The 27,844-nt window shown below is 42.2% G+C and overlaps 1 protein-coding gene across 1 annotated transcript in view; it reads right to left on the reverse strand.

Annotated features, from left to right (window-relative positions):
- CIT (citron rho-interacting serine/threonine kinase) overlaps window positions 1-27,844 on the reverse strand; it is a 162,675-nt gene that overhangs the window by 129,089 nt on the left and 5,742 nt on the right. The window contains 5 exon segments of the mRNA XM_021007994.2: window positions 3,650-3,743; window positions 4,529-4,671; window positions 19,536-19,637; window positions 22,378-22,553; window positions 26,835-26,976. Of these exon segments, the coding sequence (XP_020863653.1) occupies window positions 3,650-3,743; window positions 4,529-4,671; window positions 19,536-19,637; window positions 22,378-22,553; window positions 26,835-26,976 (657 nt within the window).

Consider the following 27,844-nt stretch of genomic DNA (forward strand, 5'->3'; position numbering starts at 1 on the left):
TTCAGTTGTTTACATAGTAAGTGGCAGAGCCAAGATTTGAACTCAGGTCCCCTGACTTTAAATTCAGTGCCCCAAGTTCATTCATCTCTGCCCTGCACCATGCTGCTTCTCCAACCATTGACTTAACTTTTGCCAAATTCCATCTCCTTTCCCTCTCTCAGTTCCTCTTACTCCTTGAACTTGCTCCTCCCCTGCAACCTTCTCTCACAGAAGACAGAAGGAAAATCTAGACATGGAAATTTCTATCTTTAAATTTTCCTCAATTTCCCCTAAACTTCTCCAAATCAGTACCAATCACCTTCACAATTTCCTTCTCCTTACTTAGCTGATTTTGTCTCTCTCCATCGCTCCCCAGCAGAGGCTGGAGGATCAGGCTGGGGGATTCTGGGAACTCAGCTAGACGATTTCTCAGTTCTGTTCCAATTCTATGATTCCAAGAAAAATTCTGTAGTAAAAATCTGTACTAAATCGTAACGTTGGCTTAATGCAGTAGACTTCTTTCCTTCATCTTGCTCAGTGTCATCTTCACCTCCTCAAACAGCCCCTTGGACAATGAGGCATACAAAGTGCAAATGCCAAAGCCCACTGCCATCAAAGCCAGGCAGAGATCAGGAGAGGAACGCTGGCAAAGCGGTTTCACTTTGTATGCACGTGCTGCCATCCTGCTAGTTTTATCTACGAATGCTCTTGGGATAATACGCTTACCTTGGATCTCCTGACAAGCTTCCTACAGGTTCCCTCTCTGTTCACCTGCTTTTTGCTGGGTTGCTTTTCTTTTTTTTCAAATATGAAACTTCAATAATTTAATAAGAATAAAATATAGAGTCCAACATGAGTCCAAGAACTCAAACACCCAAGCAAAGTGGGCAAGCCATGGCTAGATTACAGTCCATGTGGGAAAAAAAAACTGAGTGACAAACTCAATACCAATTAGCAAAGAGACACAGAAGTCAAACAGTCTTGGGCTTTATCAACAGAGAAGACATTCAGGATAAGGGAGACACTAATCCTACTGTACTGTGCCCTAGTTAGACCACAGCTGGAGTCCTGTGTTAAGAAGGGGACTGACTGCAAGTCTTCAGCAGAAGCTTTTTTTCTGCTGGTTGCGATGAAGGCACTCCTGCTCAGGCCCAGACTAGACTAGATTAAGTCTGTAGTCTCCTCCTGCGCAGACTCTTTCAGTGCCTGGGGCAATCATCCAATGACTGTAGAATTACAGACCCTGCAGCAGTTCCATCAGCCCACCTCCCCTTCCCACTTGCAAACTTTTGCTACCATCTCCTTCCTCCTTCTGTGTGTTTTAATCTGTCATCACATTAAGTTTGTTTCAAATTACAAAAATAAAATTTTTTGACCTTTTGTTTTCATATTATCTACTAAGAGAAATGATTATTAAATAACCAATTATTGAGGAGATTCAGGGTTTTTTTCCTTTTTCCTATTTCCTCATTCAAAGTCCAGTTTTTCAAGGAGATCCCTGACCCTGCCCTAAATTTTACCCCACCTAAACCATCTTATCTAGTGGAGTTGTTGTTCCACCCAACTAGAAAACCTTACAAAGAATTTAATCTAAGATGAATACAATAGGTCCCCCTCTCATTATAATATTCATGCTCTCATTAATTGTTAACCTATCAGAACTGATTACTACTCCATCAGGAACACCCACTCTTCCAAAGGCTTATAAACATCAAGTAGCCACCATGATGCATTTTTGGCTTAGAAGAGAGAGCCAAATGATCCTTTTATTAATCATCTACTAACAATAATTAATAAAATGATTAATTACCCAGAAAGTATGTCTCTCAAACTTTTCGTTTGTCACACTACATTCCTTTTTGTTTCCTTCCGTTCTCCCACTTCCAGAAAATTAGCCCTTATAAGAATAAAAAAAGGAGAAGAAAAAAAAAACCTCGACAAAACTAACCAGCATCAAGGCCAACATCACAGTCAGAAGCAGAAAGTCTTTCCCTATCACTTCTTGAGGCCAGGCTTGGTCATTATAATTCCATAGCCCTCTGTTCTGACTATTTTGTTTTTGTGGTTATTCTTTCGAATTACGCTGTTGTAGTCATTCTACATAACATTTCCTAGTTCTGCTGACTTCACTTTGCATCAGTTCACATGCTTCCCATGGTCCCATGGTAATATTTCATTACATTCATGTGATCACAACTCTATAATATGGCAAAATTACAAAAGACTTCTTTTGAACTAAACTATAGAGAAAATTCTGTCTAACTATCCTCTGATTATCAGCATCAAAGAGGCATGAAAGAGGAAGGATAGAAGCTCACTAAAGGTGCTGACCACCGACAGGTACACAGATACAAATGGAAAAAGATTATCAACAGATAGCGAGATCCTCCAAACGTTCTATCTGTCAATGGCGCTGTGCTGATCATGTCAAGCCCCACAGGAATTTCTCAGTGGGATCCAAAATTAATCAAAAGATATCAGCCTAGTAATCCACAAAGAAAAACATGACAAATGAAGAACATACGCTCCCAGCACCATGACGTGCAGGTTGTACTGAGTCAGTACAACTCTGTGTGTGTGTGTGTGTTTGTGTGTGTGTGTATGTGACAAATACTACATATTAATTACATCTGACAAAATGCGCAGTACTTTCCATACTCCTAAAATGCTCACTGAACACAAAAAATACATTCGTCTAACATCAATATTCTTCTAATGGTTCTAATGGCTAGAATCATGGAATATCATGTTCTCCAAAGAATCCAAATTGCACATGCCCCAAAAGGCACTAGAAACATGTTATGTACATAAGTAGGATGAGGCACATGATTAATGCCTTGCAAGCAAGAAATGGTGTAAAAGAGATCACTAATAAAACAAATATATAATAGAAGAAGAAAGTAGGCCAGTAATATGGCAGAAAGCAAGGAATAAAAGTCTGAATACTGCACTAGTAACTATGAGTTATTAAAAGTCCAAATAGTGGCCAGCCCACTGGCCCTGGAGTCAAGAGGACCTGAGTTCAAATCTGGCCTCAGACACTGTGGAGGAATCACATGAGAGCCCATGGAAAAAAATCACATGGAATGACAGATGAATGAGCTGTGATGTGTACTGGTGGAAGGAGTACTCACTGATTAGATGACATATTCACCAAAGCAAAAACATCAAACTAGACCATGACTGTGAACCTTTATGTCCTAAGAGTTTAGGTACCTTCAGTTGATATGCCTTGTATTATTTGATATAAAGAAAACCACAGAGTCTGAATGCAGATCAAAGCATATTATTTGCTTTCTCTCTTTTTTGTTTGTTTCTTCTTTCTTGTGGTTTCTCCCGTTGGTTCTAATTCTTCTTTACAACAATGACTAATGTAAAAATAGATTCAATATGAATCTAGATGTAGAGTCTATATCAAATTGTATGCCGTCTTGGGATGGGGGAAGGGGAGATATGGGGAGAAAATGTGGAACTCAAAATTTCATGGAAGTGAATGTTTGTATGTTGAAAACTAAAAATAAATTAATTTTTAAAAAAATACACACAGTGAAAGTATAAGCAAAAGCAATGTTCTAAAGCAGAAAGGAAATGTGAATTATAAACAAATAAGCATTTTTTCCCTTCAGCAAACTGTCCAAATCTCTCCCCCAAGTTTTTCTAAATTCATCACCACATTATTTGTAGTCATTTTGGCAGCTGCTCCAAAGTCCACCAGCTTAATATGGCCCATTCGGTCAATGAGAATGTTCTCCGGTTTGATGTCTCTGTAAGAAAGGCAAACACAAAAACTCAAACGCCACGGCTACTCTCTGCACCAGTGAGAAATTCCTATACTGAGCTGTCAACTCTGTCAAGTACCTACGTGTATGTCTTCAGGGATCTAAGTGCAATGAATCATTTTTGAAATACGAGCACACATTTTTGAAGTACAGATTAAAGCAAAAGGAAATGTTGGTGGAAATATGATATAATTGTAATATTTCAGTGTCAGAAAAAACCTACCTCCTCATTTTGCAGATAAAGAAACTGAGGCCCAGTCAATAAATGACTTGCCTAAGGCCACACAGAATAAAGAGCTCACAATGCAGTGCTTATTCTCCTCCGCCATGCTGCCTCACACAGATGTGCCAAAGAGAATGAATACATGTTGGAGGAGGAAAATCTGCTAACACCAGAAAGGATAGCATTCCTTTCCACTAGATACCTTTAATTTCTTATTGGCACAGTATTAAACAAACTCCATGTTCTTCTAGAGCTCTTCTCATCTCCTTAATGCCAAGTTACCTGCATCTCTTCCTTCCATTTTTCTCCTCTACAACCTAAAGAGCCTTAATCAAGGTCAGGCTGTCAAGCCTTCTGCTCTAGATATAGCTCCCTTATACGTGGTTCTTGTCAAGACACCCATCACTTGACAAAGTTTACTTTTATCCAGCTTCCTGTAAAATTGCTTCAGAAGTGCAGCGTACACTCATTTGATGCACAGATAATTTAGTGCACTGATTTCTTACAGGACAAATTTTCACTGAGTTACTACAGAGTACTCACTCACCGATGGACATATCCCATCTGATGAACACTGTGAATGGCCAAGACCAGCTCAGCAAGATAAAACTCCATCATGCTTTCATCTAATTGATCCTCATAGCGATTCAAGAGTGACAGCAGGTCCCCTCCAGGCAGATATTCCATAACCTGCAGAGAATGACAAAACTGTTCAAACACATACAACAACGAGAATTCCTAAATTAAGTCCTCAAATGAAGTCTTTGACATAATACAGTTCTTTCATAAAGCAATCAAGATGTGTGTGGCATTTTAAAGATCACATCTCTTTAAAAATACATCTTTCTAACAGCCTGAGTATGATACACTCAAAAAATTATTAATGTGATTTTTTTCTAAATAAAATTACCCAAACGTATTTAAAAGTACCTGAGGATAAAGTAAAAGCAGTCAGCTGCCTAGATTAACAATAATGATGAGGAAGAGGAAGAAATCTGAGTTCTCTTGTTCTTATTAATAACTCCACATTTTTTTATAGTTATTTAGTCAGCTAATAAGCATTTACTAAATGCCTACTGTGTGCCAGGCACTATGCTAAGTAAGATCTGGGGATAAAGAAAGGCAAAAGACAGTCCCAGCCCTCAGGGAGCTCAGTCTACGGGGAAAGACTACACACAGAGAAGCTCTAAGTATCACCAGAAGAGGCAGCAGATCAGCGTGGACAGAAGGCTGGCCTGGGTCAGAAAGACCCGGGTTGAATAATGCCACTGACACACACTAGATATGTGATCACGGGAGGGTCACTTAACCTCTAAGTGCCCCAGGAAACTCTCTAATACAAATTATGGACAAAATGCCAGTACGCACGAGTAGAGAAAGTTTCCACTTTAGGAACTCCTTACACCAATGAAATAACAGTCTGCCCACGCCTCAGCTAGGAGGCAGTACTGGGCCTGGAGGCAGGAAGTCCTGAATTCGAATCCAGACCCAGACACTTACTAGAAGTATAATTCTGGGCAAATCATTTAACCTCTGTCTGCCTCAGTTTCCTCAACTACAAAATGGAGATAATAACAGCAACTACCTCCCAGAGTTGATAAGAGGATCAACTGAGATAATATTTGTTCATAGAGGCATTTGATAAATGCTTGTTTCTTCCTCCTTGTCCACACAAAAAATATACACATATTTACAAAGCAATGTCCTCACAGCTCTATATAGTAGATAGTACAAGCATTAATATTATTATCCTCATTTTACAAATGAAGAACCCATCCCAAAATGTGGAGTGATATACCTGTTGCCCCCCAAGGTTGCAAGAATCTGCAACAGAGTCAATCCAGTCCAAGTCATTTGACTTGAAGTCCAACAATAGTTTCACTACCACTTTTTTCACTTTTGCCATTTTTAGGAGGTGGGTAGACAGGCACCTCCATATTCCCCACAGTAGGATGCAAGAGCTACAAGGCTAGGCATTGAAAATAGGATCCAGGAGGTTGGCCTATTGCCATTCTTTCACCTGCCCCACTGCCATACGTCTGCTGTATTTCTCTATTAGTGCCAGTCCTCATAGAGGGAAATGCTGGGGGACAAGCTTCAAGATGCCAAGTTTGGTCCTCGCTTATTTAGATGAAGTCAAACTTAAGTTGGCCCCAAATGAACCCATGGCAACCCCATTAAGTCTAACCTAATATTAAAGCAAATCTCTATGCCAAGACCCCAGACAGTCAGTCAATTCTAGAGCAAACAACAGGTGCTACAGAAGTTTAGGGAGAACAATCTGATCAGAAAGAAGACTTGAACATAGCAGACAATCCCTGATCTCAAGGAGCTCTATAAAACTTTATAAAGACCTTTATAAACATTTGCTAACTTAAATGAAGACAGCTTTTCCCTGGTATCTGTCAAAATGTCAAATAACCTATAAGGTCCATTTTCAGCTCTAGATGCATGACCCTATGACTTAAGAAGCATCTCAACTGTAGATGCTACTGATGCATCAATATTTATAGTCCAAACACCAAAATAAAATGTCCTTCTCCTCAAGGTGCTTATATCCTATCAAGAGCTTATTACTCTATCTAATGTATAATACAATTGATAGAAGAACAGTCCATTACAGGGGGCTTCTTCTGTCCCTTACATCCACAAGAGACCTCATCTCAGTCCTACAGCACCCCGGGCCAAAATAAATCTCACTTACTTATCAGACTCCGTTCTGACCTGCAGGTGAAGAGTATGTGGGTAAATGTATTTTAAATATATATGCTGAGGGGCAGCTAGGTGGTTCAGTGGATAGAGCACCAGCCCTGGAGTCAGGAGGACCTGAGCTCAAATCCAGCCTCGGACCAAACACTTGACACTTACTAGCTGTGTGACCTTGGGCAAGTCATTTAACCCCAATTGCTTAAAAAATAAATGAATATATATGCTGATATTCAAGTGTCCTAAATATCAAAAGAAAAAAAAAGGAAATTCACAAATAAAGAATTCATATTTTAAAAACTCAGGTTTCTAAAAATAAAAACTATTTATACATGATGACATATCATAATTATGTTTTCCACTCTGCTTGTATTAAAAGATATAACACAGAGCATCTCTAGTAATGATTCTGGAATGCTGGGACAGTCAGCCATAGCTGCTAGAATGGTTTCCTTTATGAGTTTAAAAACTGACCATTAAAAGCTATGCTCCATCCAGCAGTGGGCAACCTGCAGCCTTAAGCCCACATGTGTCCTTCTGAATCCTTCACTGCAGCCTTTTGACTGAATGCAAATTTTACAGAACAAATCATCTGAAGGCCTTGCTCCATGCCTTATCCTGAACCTGTACTAAATATTAATACTAACACACATTTCCTTCAAAGACAGAAGACAAAAGTGCACCATTACTTTCTAATCATGCCACTGATTTGCTATTGCAGCTTCAGGCTTCTAGCAGGGTACATCCCTACAGAAAACGAGCTGCAGACACCAAAGCACCTGCTTCCATGAAAGCAAGCCTCACGTTATATGGAGCGAATGTGGAAATACCTAGTGACTTTCACTTAAAACATCTAACCAAAAACCATTCTAGCCAAAAGTTTCAGCGGTCACATTAGTAAAACTCTGCTCTGGACTACTAAGCAAATTACTTGAACCCCCTGATTTCCAAAGGGCATGTTACAGGGGCGTTGCTGATAACCCCAGAGCAGTCGATGCCTTTTGGACCATTCCCCATTCCCCGAGAGTGAGAAAGACTTCATTGGAGTCTCTGGGCTCATCAGCCTTTCCCTTGAAGTTAGTCAGGCTGGAGGATGCAACAATGGACTTAGAAATGGGTGTCAAAAAGTACTTTCAGATATTGGGGAAATTATGTAACTCTGTAGGCTACAAATATTCAACACCTGTACTCCCAGAATATCCCTACAACCTATCAGTCAATGAATCACGCACTCCTAGGAAGAATCAGCACAACAGCAAAAAGTAACAAGATCAAAGCCACAAACCAACATTCACCGTGAAGACAACATGTACAATCTAAATGGTTTTGGTTTAGGGGTGGGGGCATGAGGGAGTGTTTTTTAACAAAAATGCAGAGTGGAAAGTTGTCCTTAAATTCCATATTTAGATATTGTCCAACAATTCACAATGATTAATAAGTTCAACAAATATGTATTAAGTATCTACTATGTGCAAGACACTGTAAAAGATGTTGGAGATATCCCCCCCAAATAAGATAAAGATGACCAAATCAAGAACACCAGCACGTCCTACGGGAAGCTAGCAGGACACGGTGCCAAAGCAGCAAACTCCGGAGCAGTGCTCTGGAATGGATCATGCTAACCTCGTATAGCTGTTCAACCAGGAATTACCACAGATGCCAAGTCTGGCTTCTTCAGCCACTTCAGCAGTGTTACCAACAAGCCTTACTGAGCATTAAGGTCAGGGTGCGCCAGGCACCGTGCTCAGCGCTTCGCAAATGTCATCTCATTCGATCCTCTGGGCGAGGGAAGTGTGCCCTGCCACGAGAGCCTCAACAAATAAGGCCAAGGCTGCTGAAAAACAATACCCGTCACAACACTGTGCCAGGCTGCAGAAACAAGACAACAGCTGGGTCCTGTGATCCCCAAGAGGGTAACCACCAGCAAGAATGGCAGAAAATGCTCTGAGGTTTTGAGCTCACAGTCACAGCTGAAAGGCACTTTGGGGCTCATTCAGTCCAACCCCCCCAATGTCAAGGAGGACAGAACTCAGCCCTGTTGATTCTGCCTTGCTCTTTTCTCTGACACCTGCCATTCCCCTTTGTTCCTACTGTCCCCAGGGGCTGTCTTCTGCCTCAAGCTTTTCATTTGTTTTCTTTTCCCACACAAAATCTTTTTTCTACCAAAACCTTAGAGCAACCTACTCTCTTTCTTAAGCATATTTTCTTCCCCCATTCCTCCCAGTAACGGTTCCTTAAACAGAAAACAGCAGAACTCTGGACTGAGCTCCCATTCTGATTTTTAATCAATGCTTTTAACATCTCAGTTTCTACACTTGTGAAATAGGACTAGCCCTTGCTTCTCCGTAGTTCAGAGAGATGCTACAGTGGCAAATGAGATAACTATTTTCAACTAAATACAGTATTAAGCAATATGGTATATAACTGGAGATCACTGAGAAACCCCAGCAGGCTGACAAACCAGCCTGTCATGCAGCTAGCTTCTTGTAACGGACTCGCTCTTTTCGGAGCACACTTCCGACTGGTTCTTTCAAACAGCAGCTGTAGATACTAATAAAAGGGCAGATTTTGCATGTGCTGAGGGTGAGTAAGACTGCAGATCCTAAGCTGATGCTTCCAACCACACCCAAGCACACGGAAAGGAATTTCACCGAAAGCATCTTTGAAAAGGAAGGCTTAACTGTGTGGGTACCAGGAAGACCTATTCAAATATAAATGGTGTTCGTGATAAGAACCACGTGTGCCAACCAATGCTAAGTGTCCTTTCACGTACTTACGTGAGAACCGGCGATTCCCCTATTTCCAGCACACCTTCTGAAACTGGCCACAATCCTCCTTTGCCACAGCTGCTATTTCTCAGTGAGGAGGGAGAGCATTTCAGGCATGAGGGAGGTGACCGGAGAGGCACATGGCTGGCGTGTCAAGTACAAGACACCGCTAGAAGGCAGGGGTTCCTAGATCACAGAATCCACTAACTCCATTTCACAAATCAGTGAGGCCAGAAACCCCTCCAGCTGGTGGTCAACTCTTCTGGTCACGGGCCATCTCAATTTAACTGGACTGGGCTTTCTACAACAGACGCACGAGCTGTCGTTCAAGCCAAACCAGGACAAGGCATTAGAGGGACCACCTCTTCAAAGCCGCCGCAGACTGATGCGCATGATAGGCCACAAATTACCCATTCGTGCTGCTGATTCGCCAGTAACGTACTTCGGTGATGCCTGCTCCTCTCTTCCTCGGCAATGGATCCTGTGGTTCTACACTGTCATGAAAGGCTTCACCGTGCGAAGTCCCTTGTTTTGTTGACTGATTGTGACACCAGTCTGCTTGTTACAGAAAATGATCAAGCAAATAACAAACAAAGAAAAAATCCCGCATCTCTATGGTTCATGAGCTGGGGAGGGCTTCTTTCTAAATCTTCTCAATGTTTACAAGGCACAGCTTTCTCTATCACAGGCAGGAGGCCATCACCACGGTCCCTTTCTAGTTCTACATCTCAGATTCTCACATGGTAAGATTCTAAATGCACTTATGGTAATGCGATATCTCAAAATGACATGGTGCTTGGGTACTTGTACCGGGACCTCAATTTCTCCCTGGCTTCAGAATCACTATCCCTGGCAGTTTCCCTCCAGCCCAAGGACACTGTGTGTTAGCAATTACTCATGAGTGGGCCTCAGCAGAACACTTCTCTCTCTCCCTGGTGACACAAAGCTGGATGAGAAACTGCTGGGCTGCTCTCAGCCCTAAGATGATGTCTCTGGAAGCCTCCCAATTACTTAGTAAGCTCCTGTCTTGTGAGAAAATTTTCCCTTGTTGCAGAGCATTCTCTCATCAGGACAGAGAGAGGGGTTGCCTTGTCTGGTCCAGGAAGTTTTTGTCCCTGGCTGGCCCAGGGACTCTTCCTCCTGCCAGATTCCCAAGATCTTCTAACATCTCCCTCCCTGACTGGTATACTCCCTACACTTTCCCATCCACAGTTCCCAAAGACACCTGGACCTTTAGATTACCTAATTGGTATCCCTGGCATTCCTTTCCCATGACCTTTTCCATATAAACACTAGCTCCAGCCTCAGTCTCTCGCAGGTTCCTTAAGAATCCTTGGCCACTATATAGCGTAACAATAACTCTTTGCCAACTTGACTCAAAGAATGCTTGAGGCTGTGAATTCATTCCAGACAACTCCGTCCTGTACTCAGGTCTTTGAGGGGTCTCAATCTCTCAGACCACAACAAAAAGACCAAGACACAAAAAAACTACTTCAAAGGCACTTAGAACTCCAAGAACTCCTTAAGGCAATAACACACTTAGCAACCGAATTGAGGTTTTTAAGAAGTATTAATATCTCATTTCACCAATGAGAAAACTGCAAAGGAAAAGGCTAATGTCTCCTGAGAGACCAGACACAAAACAACATTACAACAGGAACCAATACTACAAGCCTAACTTTCACCTGATGGCCAGTTGTCTTCCAAATATTCTATTCCAAAACATAGGAGCAATGGCGAAAGTTGATGGATGATAAACTTTAAGAATGCCTAAAATGCCCCCAAACAAAAGAAAAAAAGAAAAATACCTAAACCTCTAACAATCTTACATCAGAGATCAAAACAGCAAATACATATTTTGATCATTTTAAATACATTTTTGTTCATATCTTTTATTTTTCTATCACCTACACTTCCCAGGCTGCCTCCTACCTCAAGAGTAGTCTCTTATAACAAAGATTTTGTTTTCTTTTTTCTTTTTTGGTTACATTTTGAGTTCCAGTTTGTCTTCCTTTCTCCTTCCCAACCCCACATTAGAGAAGGCCAACATTTAATATGGATATAATTGTGGAACCACACAATACATACTTCCATAGGTCAGTTCTTTCCCTGGAGGTAGACAGCATTTTCCTTCCTAAGTCCTTTGAGGCCGATATTAATGATCATATTACTCAGAATAGCTTAGTCATTCACAGTCAGTCTTCAAACAATATTGCCACTACTATGTACAATGTTCTCTTGGTCCCGGTCATTTCACATGTTTTTCTAAAGCCAACCTGCTCATCATTTCTTACAGCAAAGTTGCATTCCATCACAATCCCATACTACAACTTATTCAGCCATTCCCCAATGAATGGACATCCCCTTGACTTCCAATTCTTTGCCACCACAAAGACAGCCACTGTAAATATTTTAGAACATATAGGTTCTTGGGGCAGCTAGGTGGCGCAGCGGATAGACACCAGCCCTGAAGTCAGGAGGACCTAAGTTCAAATCCAGCCTCGGACCAAACACTTGACACTTACTAGCTGTGTGACCCTGGGCAAGTCACTTAACCTCAGTTGCCTTTTAAAAAAAAAACAGAACATATAAGTTCTTTTCCTTTTTTCCTGATCACCTTGGGAAACAAACCTAATAGTAGTACAGCTGGGTAAAAGAGTATACACAGTTTTGTAACTCTTTGGGCACAATTCCAGATTGCTCTCCAAAATGGTTGGATTAGTTCACAATCCTACCAATCGTGTATTAGTATTACAATAACAAAGATTTTCAAAGGGAAAAAAAGACAGCTCAACAACATGACGCAATATATTAATAAGGGACTAGTGTCATATCCAGTGTCCCATACCCACATTCTGGCTCTGCAAAAAACAGTGAGGAGGCCTCTTCTTTGGAGCTAAATTTGGTCATGATTTCACAGCATTTGGTTTTACTTATATTGCTATCATTCATTTCACCTACATCACTGCAGACATCGTGTGTAGTTTTCCTGATTCTACTGACTTTACTCTGCGTCAGTTAATGAGTCTTCTTTCCCATGCTAAGGCACAGTAATCAATCAATCCATCGGTCAAAAAGCATTTATTAAGTGCCCACTAGGTGCCAGACAGTGTGCTAAACATGAGGGATACAAAGAGGAAGCAAAAACAGCCCCTGGCTTCCAGTAGCTTCCACTCTAACGAGGAAGACAAGAGAGCTGGCAGCTGGGGAGCCCGGAAAACGCTTCCTGGAGAAAGCAATGCTTAAACTGCCCCCTAAAGAAAGCTAGAGGTTTTAGAAGTCACAAATTAGGAGCAAAAGCATTCCAGGCATGGTAAGGGGAAGAGAAGGCAGTAACAGAATGGTTCGTTTTGCTGAACTTCAATGTGGAATGGCTCACTGAGTAGAAAAGAAGGGAAGGACGTGTTTGGAAATGAATGTGACATAAAGACAAAAGAAATAAATAAAACATAAAATTATTTTTAAAAAAACAGAACAATAGGGACATGGAAAACAGAACCATTTCTGGATTTAGAGCAAAAGACATAAGGATTTGCACTGGCTAAAACAAAACCTGAACATTTTACCAATTTTACACTGACCTCAAATGCAGTTGTTCTGCAAACTAAAAAACAAGAACACCAACATCACTGTTGTAGAGAATGACTGCCACACAAACAAAAGTTGGTAAAGGAACGTATTACAATCTGTAAAAATCATTTTCACTGTAACCACATCAGCACACCCCTGCTACTCTAGGCCATCTTCCAGGAGATGGAAACAGCACTGTTCGAGAGAAACAGAGCCTGGTGGCAGTCCTATAAGGCCAGGGAGTCAGTGTGATAAGGAAGCATCAATACTTGCTCTGGATTCAGGAAGCAGGTGTGAATGGCAGCTCTGAAACATGACTCTGGCCAAGTTGCTAAATAAATCTCTTTGAACTTTAGTTTCCTCACCTCTGAAATAAAGGTAATACAATTGATACTAGCTCCTTCACAGGATTGTTGTAAGGAAAGGATTCTGTAAACCCTCAAGTGCTATATGGATCTAGCTACTGTTAGTTATTTATCAGAACCGTTCAAGACCTACATAGTAAAAAGTGATCAACTGTATTAATTGGTAAGTAGGCAGAAGTGTTATTGCCAAACACCAAAATCCACAATAAGCTACATACTCTATTATCCAGCCTAAGGCCATTGGGCTGTAAAAACTTTACATGCCTTGAATCATAGTATCCATCTCAGGATACCACTTCAGTATAATTTGGAACTATGCCCAAAGGGCTATAAATTGTGCATGCCCTTGGACACCGAATATCATGACTAGGTCTGTATCCCAAAGAGGTTAAAGAAAAAGCAAACAGACCTATATATACAAAAATATTAACAGCAGTTCTTTTTGTGGTGGCAAAGAATTAGAAATCGAGGCGATGCCCGTCAACAGGGGAATGGCTGAACAAATTGCAGTATATGATTTTGATAGAATACTAATGTGCTATAAGAAATGATGAGGGGAATGGTTTCAGAAAAACCTGGGAAGACTTATGTGAACTGATGCAGAGTGAAGTGAGAATAGCAGTATTGTAAGACTGATCAACTGTGAAAGACTTAGCTACTTTGATCCAGACAGCAATCCAAGACAATTCCAAAGGACCCACGATGAAAAATGCTACCCACTTCCAGAGAAAACTGATCAACTGAATGCAGATTGAAGCATACATTTTTAGTCTTTTTGTTTGTTTGTTTGTTTTGATCTGTTTTCTTTTGCAACATGGCTAATATGGAAATGTTTTGGATGACTCCACGTGTATAATCAATATCAAATTGCTTGCTTTCTCAAGCAGCGGGAGGGGCATAAGGGAAGGAGAGAGTTTGGAACTCAAAATTTTTTTAAATGAATGTTTAAAAAAATGTATGTGTAACTGGGAAAATAGTTAATGAAATTAACAAAAATGTATTAAATAAAGATTCCTCCAATTTAAAAAAAAATGCTACCTCAATGTACCTCAGTGTCTCAAAAGACAGCAGATGGTGAAATGCAAACAGCACTGGGATTGGAATTGGAAAACTAGGGATCAAGGCCTAGCTCTACCCAGTAATCTCAGCCAAATAACTTAACCTTTCTGTTCTCATTTGTTTAAGAAAAATAAAAGTGTAATTAATACTTGCAACTACTTTATCTTAATACAAACAAAAGCCTCCATCTCTGGGCTCCAGGCGCTCTCTTTGGCTGTCTGCCATGCCTGGAACACTCTCCCTCCTCCATCTGACTACTGCCCTCCCCAGCTACCTTTAAGTCTCAACTAGACTCTACCTTCTACAGAAGCCTTCCCTAACCTTCTTAATCCAGGGCCTTCCCTCTAATGATTTCTTATTTATCCTGTATAGAGCTTACTCTGTATATATTGGTTTGCATATTCTCTCTCACACTGGTGGCTCCAGAGGAGAAAGTGAGGCTGGTGACCTTGCACAGCCCTCCCTCACTTAAATCCAATTCACTTGCATATCATGGCATCACCTTCCTGATGTCATGGCCCTCTTCCAGAACAACAATCTCTCTCCCATTAGACTCTGAGCTCCCAGACTGAAAAAAAGAACTGTCTTTTGCCTTAACATAGAGCCCACCACATAGGAGGTACTTAAGAAATGTTTGTTGACGACTGCCTGAATGCTATGACATTTTGCAAAAAGAGACACGATTGAGAAATCCAGAAGGTTAGTATTCTCTGAAAGGCAGCATGTCATAGTGGCAAGAGATCTGCCAGGAAGCCAAGGAGACAAAAGGGTCACGCTCCACGTATGACCCAATGACCTCCATGACTCTGGGCAAATCGCTGAACCTCTTGGGACCTCCGGCAACTCTCCACAACTATTTTAGTTATAGATGAGCTGCCAACCTTATCAGTGGGCAGAGTTTCTACAAAGGATATGAGAGTTACCTACTCTAATAAAAATTACTGATTTCATCCATAGATATATATATATATGTAAATCCCAGGTTCAGTCTTGATCCGTATGTATGTGTCTGTATGTACATGTAGGTGGGTGTATATATGTACATGTGTGTACTGTATGTATATGTTTGTATGTATGTATATGGTGAGACATTGAGTGTGAGAGAGAGAGAGTGTGTGTGTGTGTGTGTGTGTGTGTGTGTGTGTGTAGGGACTGGACCTGGGATTTCATTGGTATAGGGAATTCCCAGGTGAGGAAACTCCCATGACTAATGAAGGTTGACACCTCTTACACCACTGATTTTTGCAACTTACAGCTGCAAAGAGTTACCTAAAACCCTGAGATCCTTGCTTTTTATTTGTCTGTTAGTTTTTTCTTTTTCTGGAATTTAAATATTTAAGTCCTTGAACTGACCCCAGCAAACAGGACCTGCTGGTCTAACAAAAAAGGCCAGGACACGACAGGATGGCAAACATCATTTCCACAGCCCCCCAACACCCACATCTAGCGCTTCCTGATTAAGGTGACTGACACCCCAGTGCCCACTCAGGGTCTCTGCTCCGCCTTCCTTAGGGCTCAATCCAGCTCCACCATCACCTTGATCAGGTAGATAAAGGAAGTCTCCATGTGGCAAACAACCCTAGCATCTGCAATGGAGACTGCATCCTCATCACTACAGAAGCTCCCCTTCCCTCCCTCCAAGGCTGGCTGGGACTCGCCATCTGGAGCAGAGATGCTGCTGGTCTACATCAAATTCTTCATCTCTTGCTTACAGACCATCAGCCGGAGGTCTGCTCCTGATCCAGCAGGGCCCAGAAGGTGGCCAGCAAGGGGACACCAGGCATGGTGATGTGGCACCTCAGGAAGCTTTGGAGCGTGAAGTGCTGGGCCTTCTGCGGCCACACTTCAATCAGACCCCTTCAGCTGCTACAAGAAGGGTTTCTTGGTCTTGCTGGGAAACACAGAGGTGGGCATGACCAGGCTCAGGCACTCGGAGCAGGATTAACTGAGAGCTCCTTGCACAGCTGGGGATCCCGCTTCTCCATACATGGCATCTTGTCTCCATCCCTTTCTCGCGGTTGCTGGTGGAGCCTGTCGTCAGTGTACACAGGGTGCAGGGTGAGGGCGATGGCCAGCAGGATTTGCACCCGTTGGTTGCCTCACGCTGGCACACGGAGCTCACAAGTGTGTCCTTGAGCTCTGGATGAAATGAAGGTGCCAGCAAAGCTCCCGAGGGCCTCTTGATTTTAGTGCAATTCCCACAGAGCACCATGTGGCAACCTAGCACTCAGCACTTATACATGCTTCTCTTGGCATGCTCCATGCTCGCCAGCACCCAGACAGCCAACAGGGAGCAGAGACGGGGGCAGCCCCACAAAGCCACAGCAGCCAAGCATCTCGTGGTGCAGGCAACGCCAGCCCCCCTCTCAGGATCTCCACTACAAGCTGCCTGCTGACACTGGATTTGTCTACTAGGGAAGGAAACACGCTGAGGATGCGATGGGCACTCCAGATCTCAGAGTTAGAATAAAGGGAGTCAATCATCTGGCTGGTGTGACTCTGAGGCCATCTTGCCTTGTGGGTGACTAAACGACTGAAACTGGTAAACGAATTCATCGATGACATCCCACAGCCGCTAGGAGGGCAGGTTAAGAGGAGCGTTGCCCATCAGCCCCGAGAAGAGACCGTGGTGCTTGTAATAAGACTCCAACCTCTGCTCCGATGAAGGACAGCCCTCACTTTGGCACACACACATGTGATATCAAGCTCCTTGCACAGGATCAGGAATGTGGCGTGTGTCGACTTGTGGTGGACAGCTTCAGCCTCTGGCCAGGGAGATTCTTGGTCCAGCTGTTTCTGTACATGTCCCGCATATCACACACCCTACGTCCAATGACACTGCAGATGACCCGGCTGGCTTGCAGCTGATGCGTCCTGGTTGGAAAGGTCAGGTACAGCTTCGTGGAAATACTGAATGAAGTCCTTGACCACTTCCACAAGCACCCGGTAGGCTGGGTCATGCCCCTACTGGTATTCCTAAGACAGGCCCCACTCGGGGCCTTCTCCATGCACATTACAGGCTATGTACACGGATTGCATGTGGCCTCGGGCTCATGCTCCTGGGCTGAGCAGGACCCAGCAAGGGGACCAGAGAGTGAGTGAGCAGCCCAACACACCGAGAGAGGTGAAAAGATACTGCTGTACATCACACAGCCAGTGAGTATCAGAGGCAGGACCAGCCCCAGGCATGCTGGCTTTGAAGCCAGTCCTCCATCCACTAACCCACCACACCAAGTCTCCTTGCACGTGTGTACGTGTTGCACACGGGTATCGTGTCGTGTGTGTACGTATGCGTACACGTACACGCACTGTGTTTTGTTACATGTATCTTGCATGTGTGTGCCCATAGTGTTGAGTACATATAAGCGTGCCTATATGTGTTGGACGTGTGTGTGTGCGCACACATCTTTAGTAGTATAAATCAGTATGAGTAAAAATATTATTGCACCTGTATCAGTGTGATGAGGTGACCAAAATACCCAAAACTGCTTATCCATGAGAACACTGCCGCTAGAGCTACACAAAAACCTAAATATCAGAATTCTATGAACCACAGAAAGAAAATACTCCACGATGACAGCACCCCAGGAAAGTGTACTAAAATTGTGAGGCAAGCACCCTAAAATGTCAGTAACCAGAAGAACACAGCGGCCAGTTGTGAAGACAAGAACGGTAAAGGCAGGATTCTGATGCATCATGTGATTGCTGAGAGACGATAACCGTATCACAGGGAGATCCTGAAGGGAAAATGGACAGCGGAAATTATCCCGCTGGATGGCATTTGGGAGATGACACCTGGACTTGGGGTCAGGGGACCAGCGTCGATCCTGGCTCTGACACTAAGTATGTTTGACCACCTACAGACGCATCGTTTGGTCTGTCTTCTCGGCTGGATCCTCCTCCACATGGCCCCCTCTAACTGTAGGCCTCCCTCAGGGTTCTGTCCTGCATCTTCACTTCTCCCTCTGTAGTAAATCTCATCAGCTCCCATGGATTTCATTACCACAGAATCCAGTTTCAGCCTAATGTTTTTATAGTACATGAACCAGTAACAATTTCTAGGCTACCCTTCAGAATTTAAACCAAAAACTAAACAACTCAAGGATGAAACAAACAGTAACAATCTATTAAAGAAAGGGATCACTGCTAGGGAGGGTAAGCAAAGCTCCTGAGCAGCCAGCTCTTCATATAAAGCTATTTAAGTCTTAACTAAGCGACACGACTCTAAATGAGGCTGCTTCTAAATGGGCTAACCTACAGAAGAGCTATTACAAGAAATGGGATAGTAATGCCAAGTCAGAAAATGGACTGAATTCACGACTCAAAACTCAGCTGCAAGAGTTTGAGAGGAAGTTCTAAAGGGCCTATAAAATATTCCACTAATTCTGTGACATGTCAAGGGAAAAAGCGATGATATGCAAACTGATCATAATAATATAAAAACATATCTATGTAAACAAAAAATAACTGAGATACAATTTATAGTTTAATGTTTATTAAGTTTGTTTTTTCCTACAAAATTAATATTTTTAAATTCCCCCCAAAAAACCCTATTTTATTATTTGGTTACATTCTGCATCTAATAAATTCTATAAACACAAAAAGAACTCAAAATCAACACTTATAAATTTCATAAAATCCTACCTGAAAAAAAAAAAACCCTGATATGCTAGATTAATGTTTAAAGCAACTACCACAAGTCACAGATTTATATAGGCCAGGAATGTCATCATTTCATGCATGAAATCTGCATGGGGGTTTAAAACCCCTCAAGTGAAAATGTGCAACGATCTACACTTATAATAATCAGATAAAATAACCACAAGAAGACCAAAGAGAACCTACAGAGGTCAATAGTTGTCTCAGGTAACTCAGGAGCCATGCATGCAATCACCATTAGCCAAAAAAGTCACATGACTCCTGAATGTTCTGCGGAGTCCAGTACAGTATTCTAATACTGCACCCTAAGGCCTCAACATGCCACGATCTGCATAGGAAAGTGCTCCATACAAACAGACAGCCTCCATCTAAGTATCACTGAACCAGACCAATCCAAAGAGTGTATAAAGACAAAATCTAGCCTCACCAGGTAAAGATTCTCTTTGTCCTGAAACGCGTAGTGCAACTGAGGAATCCAAGGACTTGTACTCCGAGATAATAGGCTTCGTTCTTCTTCAAAAAATAAAACCTACAGGGGAAAAAACACTTTTTAAGCAAACACATTCTCAACATGGAATTACCAAGGCTGTTCCTCTGCCTTCCAGCACGCACACCTGCCCCGAATTCTAAGAAGATCTCAGTGCCCTAAAATAGGAGGGGGGCACAACGGATGACCACTTGAGAGCTGTGATCCAACAACATGGCCTCGCTGTTCCTTCCAACCGCCATCTTTTTTCCTTTTCTGAGCCAAGTGCCTTGAAACCATGGGCGCTCTCCATCTCCTTCCCATCATTTACCTCTTTGCCTGACCCTAGTAATCTGTCTTCTTCTTTCAAACGTTTACTAATGCACAAAAATAAGACACTCTACCTCCAGTACACACAAGGCATTCCAACATCACCAGTCGGCTGCCAGAGCTCTCCCCAAAATCAATCACCCTGGTATATTCTACTAAACCTTCATTTACTACTTCCACTCTTCTTGGCAAAGGGGCAAGACTCATTCCAAGGCTTCGCATCCATTTTTTAAACGAAATCTTCATTTGTTTTGTTATCTTGTTTTTTTTACATTACCTTCATTCTGAATGAGGTCCCTCCTCTCTCCCCAGCCAGCACCACTTTAACACAAAATTTAAAAGGAGAAGAATGCAGTTCAGCAAAACTAACCAACACATCATCGATTAAGCCTGCAGCTAATGTAATGTTTCATAACTACAGTCGCCCTCCCCTGCAAAGAAGGGAGGAAGGTTCATTTTCTCATCTGTCATCTCATCGGTCACTCTAATTCATAGAGCATTCAATTCTGTTCTGTTCTTTCCATTTAAACCGCCGCACTCACTGGATATCGTTTCCCTGGACCTGTTTATGTACCTCCACATCAATATATGTCTTGTAATGTTTTTCTCAAGTCTTTGTATTTACCATTTTTTACAGGGGAATAATACTCCATTATATCCATGTGCCACAATCTATTTAGCCATTGACCAGTAGATGGGAAGCTACTTTATTGCCAGACCTTGCTACCACAAAAAGAGCTGCTACAAATATTTAGTGTCTTTGGAACCTTTCTGCCTCTCTTTGGAACTCAAGGGCAAAATTTTCTATTTGTCTATTAAATTTCATTTTATTAGATACAACCCAGTGTGCTAGCCTTCCAAGATCCTTTGGAGTCCTCTGTTATTCCACATGCTAGCTCCTAGTTCTGTGTATCTGTGCTTTATCCAAGACAATGATAAAAATAACACAGGGCCAAAAACAGATCCCTAGAGTATATACCACTCAAAACCACCTTCTGGGGCAGCTAGGTGGCACAGTGGATAGAGCACCAGCCCTGAAGTCAGGAGGACCTGAGTTCAAAACCGGCCTCAGACCAAACACTTAACACATACTAGCTGTGTGACCCTGGGCAAATCACTTAACCCCAATTGCCTTAAAAAAAAAAAACACCTTCCAACACAATAGCAAACCATTAATGACTATACTGTTCGTCTCTGTCTAGCCAGCCTGTTCCAACTCTATCTAACTGTACTATCATCTAAGTTAGAGGTATCAAACTCACAACCCTAGAACGCTTCCTAAAGTATATTAAAATGTAATTGGGAAATGTTTAACAAAATAAGTGAAAATACAACCTAATGAATGTTAATTTGTGGTTTTCTAAGTCAATATGAAGCCTGCAAGGATCTGTTTAGCACTGATCTAAAGCCCATAGCTCTCCATCTTTTCCACACAAATACTCACTTCTTAGGAAATTAATCCATTGGTTTCAATTAGCTAACTAACACCTGTATGTGGCTGACTCCCAAATCCAAGAAAACCTACTTACCATCTTCTCCATATAGCACTACTCCCACCTGCCAAACTTCGTACACGCTCTTCTTCTTACCTGGAATGCCCTGCCCTCCCCAATTCTCTCCCTTGGATCAAATCACTACAGCTCTAATCAATCCAGCTGCCATTCTACATTCATGTATGCCCTCTGACATTAGTTCACTACTTATTCTTCCTGAGGCAGTCAGCTAAGCTGTGCAACTATAACTTTGTGTTTATTTATCTTTATACATTTTTGCTTATGTTTTTCTATCACTCCCACAAAGATTATAAAAAAAGACTTAAAAATAGTAATCACATTTTCTACATGCTTTACAGCTTGCAAACAGGGCCACAGCAGCACCTGGAACAAAGAACATTCCAACCCTCCTGGCTAAAAGGCCGAGATCTCAACTTACAAATGGAGGCCACCCCTCTTGGAACACTGCCTATTAATTTACTTTAACATCTGTCTATAGACAGCAGCTTTGTTTACAAGAACTACCAAAACAGAGGAGATACAGCTTCCTATCAAGCAAAAGATTACCTGGCCACATAATAAACACAAATTATATTTAACTTCCCCAAATGCCTGTTAAATCACACACATACCCAACAAACAAAAACAAATAATATCTAACTGAGATCTAAAGAAGATGGCTACATGAATCATTTGTAATGACATCCCCGTTCTAAAGGCCAAAGAGATTATATAATAAATTGAAACGACAGGGATGTTTACAAAGGACCCTAGTGGATTTGTGATCCTTGAAAATAGCTAAAGAATATTCAGGAAGAAGAAATTAGGAAATGAGAAAGCTTTTTGCCCATACAACTACTACTATCCAAGTTCATGAGGCAAAATTTGCTTTGTGGGCCTCAGGAACCACCATTACATAATCATCAGTCTTTTAAAGTTTTGTTATCAAACAGAAAACTATACATAAAATATGTTCATACCTCTTCCTGTGCCAACAAAGATCTCTTCTTCATCACTTTCATGGCGTAGATGTCCCCAGTGACTTTTTCCCTCACTACCTGCACTTCAGCAAAGTGACCACAGCCCACCAGACTTTTTACTTCAAAGTCCTTCAGGCCAGGCTGGAGTTCCCGTAATTCAGCAATGGTCTCTGAATCTGCACAAGATGGAATAGTTACTTCTAAATAAGTAAGGTGATTGAAACAAATATCTCTTTATTAAAGGAGAAAATGCTATTAGGTGTTTCCAGGCTGTCAAAAGATAGTCGTTCTACTTCCTCATCAAAGTCATGAATAAAATAAAGCATATAAAATAAGTATAAAAGTGTTTTCATATGATGTTATGTTAAAACTACTAAGTGTTCCCAGAATTCAAAAGAAGTTTCCATGGTAGCTATAATTCGAACCCCACATAGTCAGAAAATAGACAAGGAAGACACATCACGCTTTTTTCCCTTTCTGTCTGTAGGCTGAAACACAATATTTAAACGAATACTCATACCAGCATTTTGTCCAGTTTAATACTATTACCTAAGAAATGTATTTTCTACCAATGTTTGTCTTTCACAGTAAATTTCACTCTGCTTCTAGCTTCTTTCCACTCAGGGTAAATATGTTTTGCTCACTAGTCCCAAAGTTTTGTCTTCCCTGAGTCACTTTCAATAATTCCTCCCTCTCTTTTCAGGGAGGGAAGAGAGGGAGAAGGGAAACCCTTATTCAAACCACCAAAACATATTTGTTATTTGCAGTATATGAACTGGCTAGCAGATCTCTCTACTCACTGACATCTACCTCTTTCCTAAACATATTCCTAATTCTTTCCCCGAGTCTAGTCTTTTATCGTGAGGTTGAAAACATATATGATAAAGCTTAAGCTTCAGCCTGCTAGGCTACCTTGTGGCCTAGTGATTTTGGTATATCCTTAACCAGAATGCATAGCTACAGAAGTGTCCTTCCTTCTTTTTGTTCCTAACCATGGCCACTTTACTAACCCAACAGCTCAAATCACCAGACAGCATAGCTGAGGTTTGGGTAGCAGGGTGGACACCACCAAGGAGCTTCCCCTGAGATGTCACACTTCATACTCCAGTGGGACTCCAGGCTCTGCTCAAATTGAAGCACAAAAAAAGGGAAAGATGAGAAGGATAGGTAGGGAGCATGCCACCTGCCCCATCTGAACAGCCCTAGAAGTCCCCTGGTCACATTTGCTCAGCTCCCCACCTTGGGCCTTTTCTAAGGATTTTTCAAGCCCCTCCTTCTGAAGGCTGTCAAAGAGCCTGAAATGGGTCTTCTGAGGTTCTAACCTCTGCAGTTAGAAACCAGTGCCCCATGCCAACATACTGCATTTTTTCCCTTTAGTTTTTCATTCCTTGGAAGCTAAAAAATAAAAAAAAACAACCAACCACACGTACATACATATTTCTTAGTGCCTATACTTTGGTGCTACTTCCCAGAAGAAAACCCTATCTGTGACACCTTGCTCTATTTATCAGTGCCCACAGTCAGGTAAGCTAAGCTAGCTAATACACAGTGGGCACCTGCTGAATATACCTTCACCAGGTTAGTTCTCAATTAGCTGCACTAAAGAAAGGGAGCAGTAACATAAGTAATCAAAACACCGTGTGACCCTGGGCAAGTCACTTAACTCCAATGGCCTCACCAAAAAAATAAATAAATAAAAAGACAAAATAAAAATAAGTGATCAAAACAGCAGATACTTCAAAATCAATGCCACTAGATCTTGGAATAGATTATCAAGTGGGGGAGGCAGATTCTGGTCCCCCTTTCACTCCCACCTTCCTTCCAAGTCAAAAGTGCTGAGGACTCACTTCTACATCTACTGAGTACAATTTCAATCCCAGCCAGCCATCCTGCAAACACTGGAGCTTAGTCACGAAGACAACCAGGCAGGTTTATGTGCCTGCACCAGAACAAACACATAACTCGTAGAAAAAATAACTCAAAAGGACTTCTACTCACGGTGAATCAGAGCACTCTCTTCTGCATGTAACATTTTGAGCGTGGCTAACCGCTGCACCAGAAATACTATAACGCAGCACTTGCATAAGCACAGTCCAAATCTATGTGATATTTGGGAAGGCCATGTCATTTCTGCAGGCAAAGCCTTGACCTTTGATTCATAATCATGATAGAGCCTGTGCCATCCTAATTTCCCAAGTTCCTCTCAAATCAAGCATTTGAATTTTTTTCAGTTGAACCCGATTTGATCATTGCCTGCCCATAACAATAACCTCTCTTACACACGGGACAAAGTTCTAAATGCATGAGTCTAAACGAACTCGGCTCTGATTTGATGCCAGTGCTCACCGACTCTGTCAGCTTCATAGACCAGCCAACAGCTCTTCTCACCAAAGCCAGCATCCTTTTGGGATTCTGAGGGCTCCCCTAAACCCTACCCAAACTCATCTCTCTTCACAAAAAGGTTCTTTACACAGTTAATGTTAACAAGCTAAAATGGTGAAAATAAGCCAAGTATAACTAGATACTTGATAACGGCTCTACATACTCCCAGTTTCCTCCAGAGGCTCCAGAACCCTACCATCGATAGCTCCAAACTCTTGTAAGCCATGCTAAGAGTGGGTGTCGCCTCAAGGCTCTGTCCTCCACATTCTCTCCCTTGGTGATACCATTCCCTCCCTTGGCTTCAATGATCATATCATATATAATCTCCAGTCTAGACAGAGAGAGCCCTAATCTCTCGCCTGAGCTTCAGTCACACGTCGCCAGCTGCCTGGTGGATAGCTAGAACCAGATGGCCCTTAGACATCTCCAACTCAACACGCACCAAACACGACTCGCTAGCTTCACCCCCAAATCCTGCTCTCGGCTGAATTTCCCTATTACTAGTCATCCTCCCGGGCAGCTAGGTTCACAATCTTGGCATCATCCTCAGATCCTCATTCTCACTCACTTTTGCCGAATCTTCTCGTTTCCACTTCCACACCCGCTCTGGTCTGTGTCCTTTCTTTCTGCTCATACATACCACACCCCTGGCTCAGATCCCTGCCATTCCTTCTCGCCTGGACTATCGCTATGGCCTACTGATTGCTCTCCCTGCCTCAATCCAACCTCCACCAAGACTCCAAAGGACCTTTTCCTAAAGCATCGGTCTACACTTGTTACCTCCACCCTGTAAATTCCAGTGGCTCTGTGTTACCTCTAGGATCACACACAAACTCCTCTGCTTGGTATTTCCAGCCCTCCCCAATGTGGTCCCTTCTCTAGCTTTCCCTCTCTATCTTACGTTTTCCTCCCTCCCACATACTTGCTAATACAGGTTGATCTATCTCCCTGCTCCACGCCCTCGCATTGGCCTCCCCTTGGCCTGGAATGCACTTACAGGATCATAAATCCCAAAGAGATTAAGTGACTTTCCCAGGACCACACAGCTACTAAGTACCTAAGGCAGGAATTGAACCCAGGCCTTCTTGACTCCACGTCCAGTGCTCCATCCACCACACGACACGCCACCTCTACTCTTTCCGTAACTGTCTCTGAGAATCCCTGGTTTCCTTTGAGACACAAAGCCCTTCCTGCTTCACACAGCTGTTAGTGCCCTCCTTCCCCAAACAACCTTTTCTTTAGTTTACATAAGTTCTCTATATATTTATAGATGTACATGTTGTCTCCAGTTAAAAAGTAGGTTTCTTGAAGGCAGGGACTGTTTTACTTTTGTCTTTCATATCCTCAGCAACGTGATTGACACATAGCTGGTATATAAGAAATGCTTGCTGATTGATGGGTTTATGGTGTTTAATACCCATAGTTTGAGAAACACTGTAATGGAGATGGAGAAATGCAAAAAGGCACAATCAAAATACCTATAGCAAAGAAATGCCTTCCCAAATAGATCCTTTGATACATGCAGGTAAGTATCAACACAGTCAGGCGCTGTCTCCTTCATTCAACCTCCACTGTCATTTCTATCTAAGTTCAAAAGCTGGGAACACCCAGAAATGTATACCAACAATTTGAGAGAAGACTAAATGTTACCCTTTCAATATTTACATTAGCCGTCCCGGGTGGAAATGCTAAAAGCACCCTCCCCCCCCCACGCACCTCCACTAAGAAGTTGCCTGTTCCTGTCGCTAGTCACTTCTGCTGTCATCGAGCAAGACTTAAGGACCCGAGTAGCCTTTGATTAAATGTGGATGAAAAGCTCAAAACTAGCAAAGACTGCCCAGAGTAACAGCAGGGAACCAAGATCCAGATACTCACAAAATTCTTCCTCTCCCCCTACTCCTACCCTCCCATTTTAGAACAAAAATATCTAAGAGAGGGGTGGAGGTGGGGGAAATTATGGGAATAAAGGCAGTACCCAAATAACCAAAAACATAGTTTTAAAACCAAGGATAATTAGCCAATTTAAAGACAATTTTGAAATTAATTCTAACCCAAAAAAAGTACCCCAAACTTACACTTTCTGACAAAGTTGCTCACATGCTTAATCTTCATCAGGGCAGGGCTGCTGCACTCTTCAAAGAAAACAAAAAGGGCATCCAGTATCCCTTCACGGGAGAGAGGAGACATCTGCTGTTGAGTCATGAAGGGTGTTTTACCCTAAAAACAGCAAACAGCAGATGGAGTACTAGTCAATAATGAAAAGCATGGATCAATAACATTCCCATAAAGTAAACTACACGGTACCAACAAAAGATAACTGTATGTGCCATACTAGCAGAACAATCTTGCAGGTTTGGTCTTTAAAACATCAACAGCCATCACATTCAGGAAGACAGCTGAAGATAGGAGTGAATGTAAATGATGAAACTGGATTTCTGATACCAGGACCTGTGACAGAGCACCGCAACCAAACGATGCTTCTGACTGTAAATTCAGCATTTTATCTTGGACCCAACAGTCTCCAAAACACGTCTCATTGAGCTCTGCGCTGGTAATGACTACTTTTCTCACATGGACAAGATCTTAGAGGCTTTATCAATGCAATTTCTTCTCACAGCCTAAGAAACAGAACGATCTGGAGGCCTCCATGCCTGCAGGTGGTCACTTGGTCACAGAGTAACACAGTATAATGGAAAGAGAACTGGATTAAGAGACAGGGGACCTGGGTTCAAAACCTGGTCCCAACATTTACTGTCTGTGGTCAAAGGCAGGACACTTAACCTCTCTGGGCCTTATCTACAAAAACGAAAGGGTTAAAGGATGGCTCTGAAGGCTCATTCCAACTCTAAATCTATGGCTTACTCTCTGTGCCTCACTTATTTTGTCTGGCTAGACCAGAGGATCTTAACCTTTTTTTATGCCTCAGACCCCTTTGGCAGTGAAGCTTATGGACTCCATCTCAGAAAAATGTTTTTGAATGCATAAAATAAGATATGGGATTACAAAGTAAACTAACTTTATAGAAATATAGTTATCAAATTTTTGAAGAACCAAGTTCATGGGCCCTAGTCAATAACGCTTAGCC

The sequence above is a fragment of the Phascolarctos cinereus genome, unplaced genomic scaffold, assembly GCF_003287225.1.
Source record: "Phascolarctos cinereus isolate Bilbo 61053 unplaced genomic scaffold, phaCin_HiC Scaffold_4;HRSCAF=312, whole genome shotgun sequence".
Taxonomy (NCBI): Eukaryota; Metazoa; Chordata; class Mammalia; order Diprotodontia; family Phascolarctidae; genus Phascolarctos; species Phascolarctos cinereus.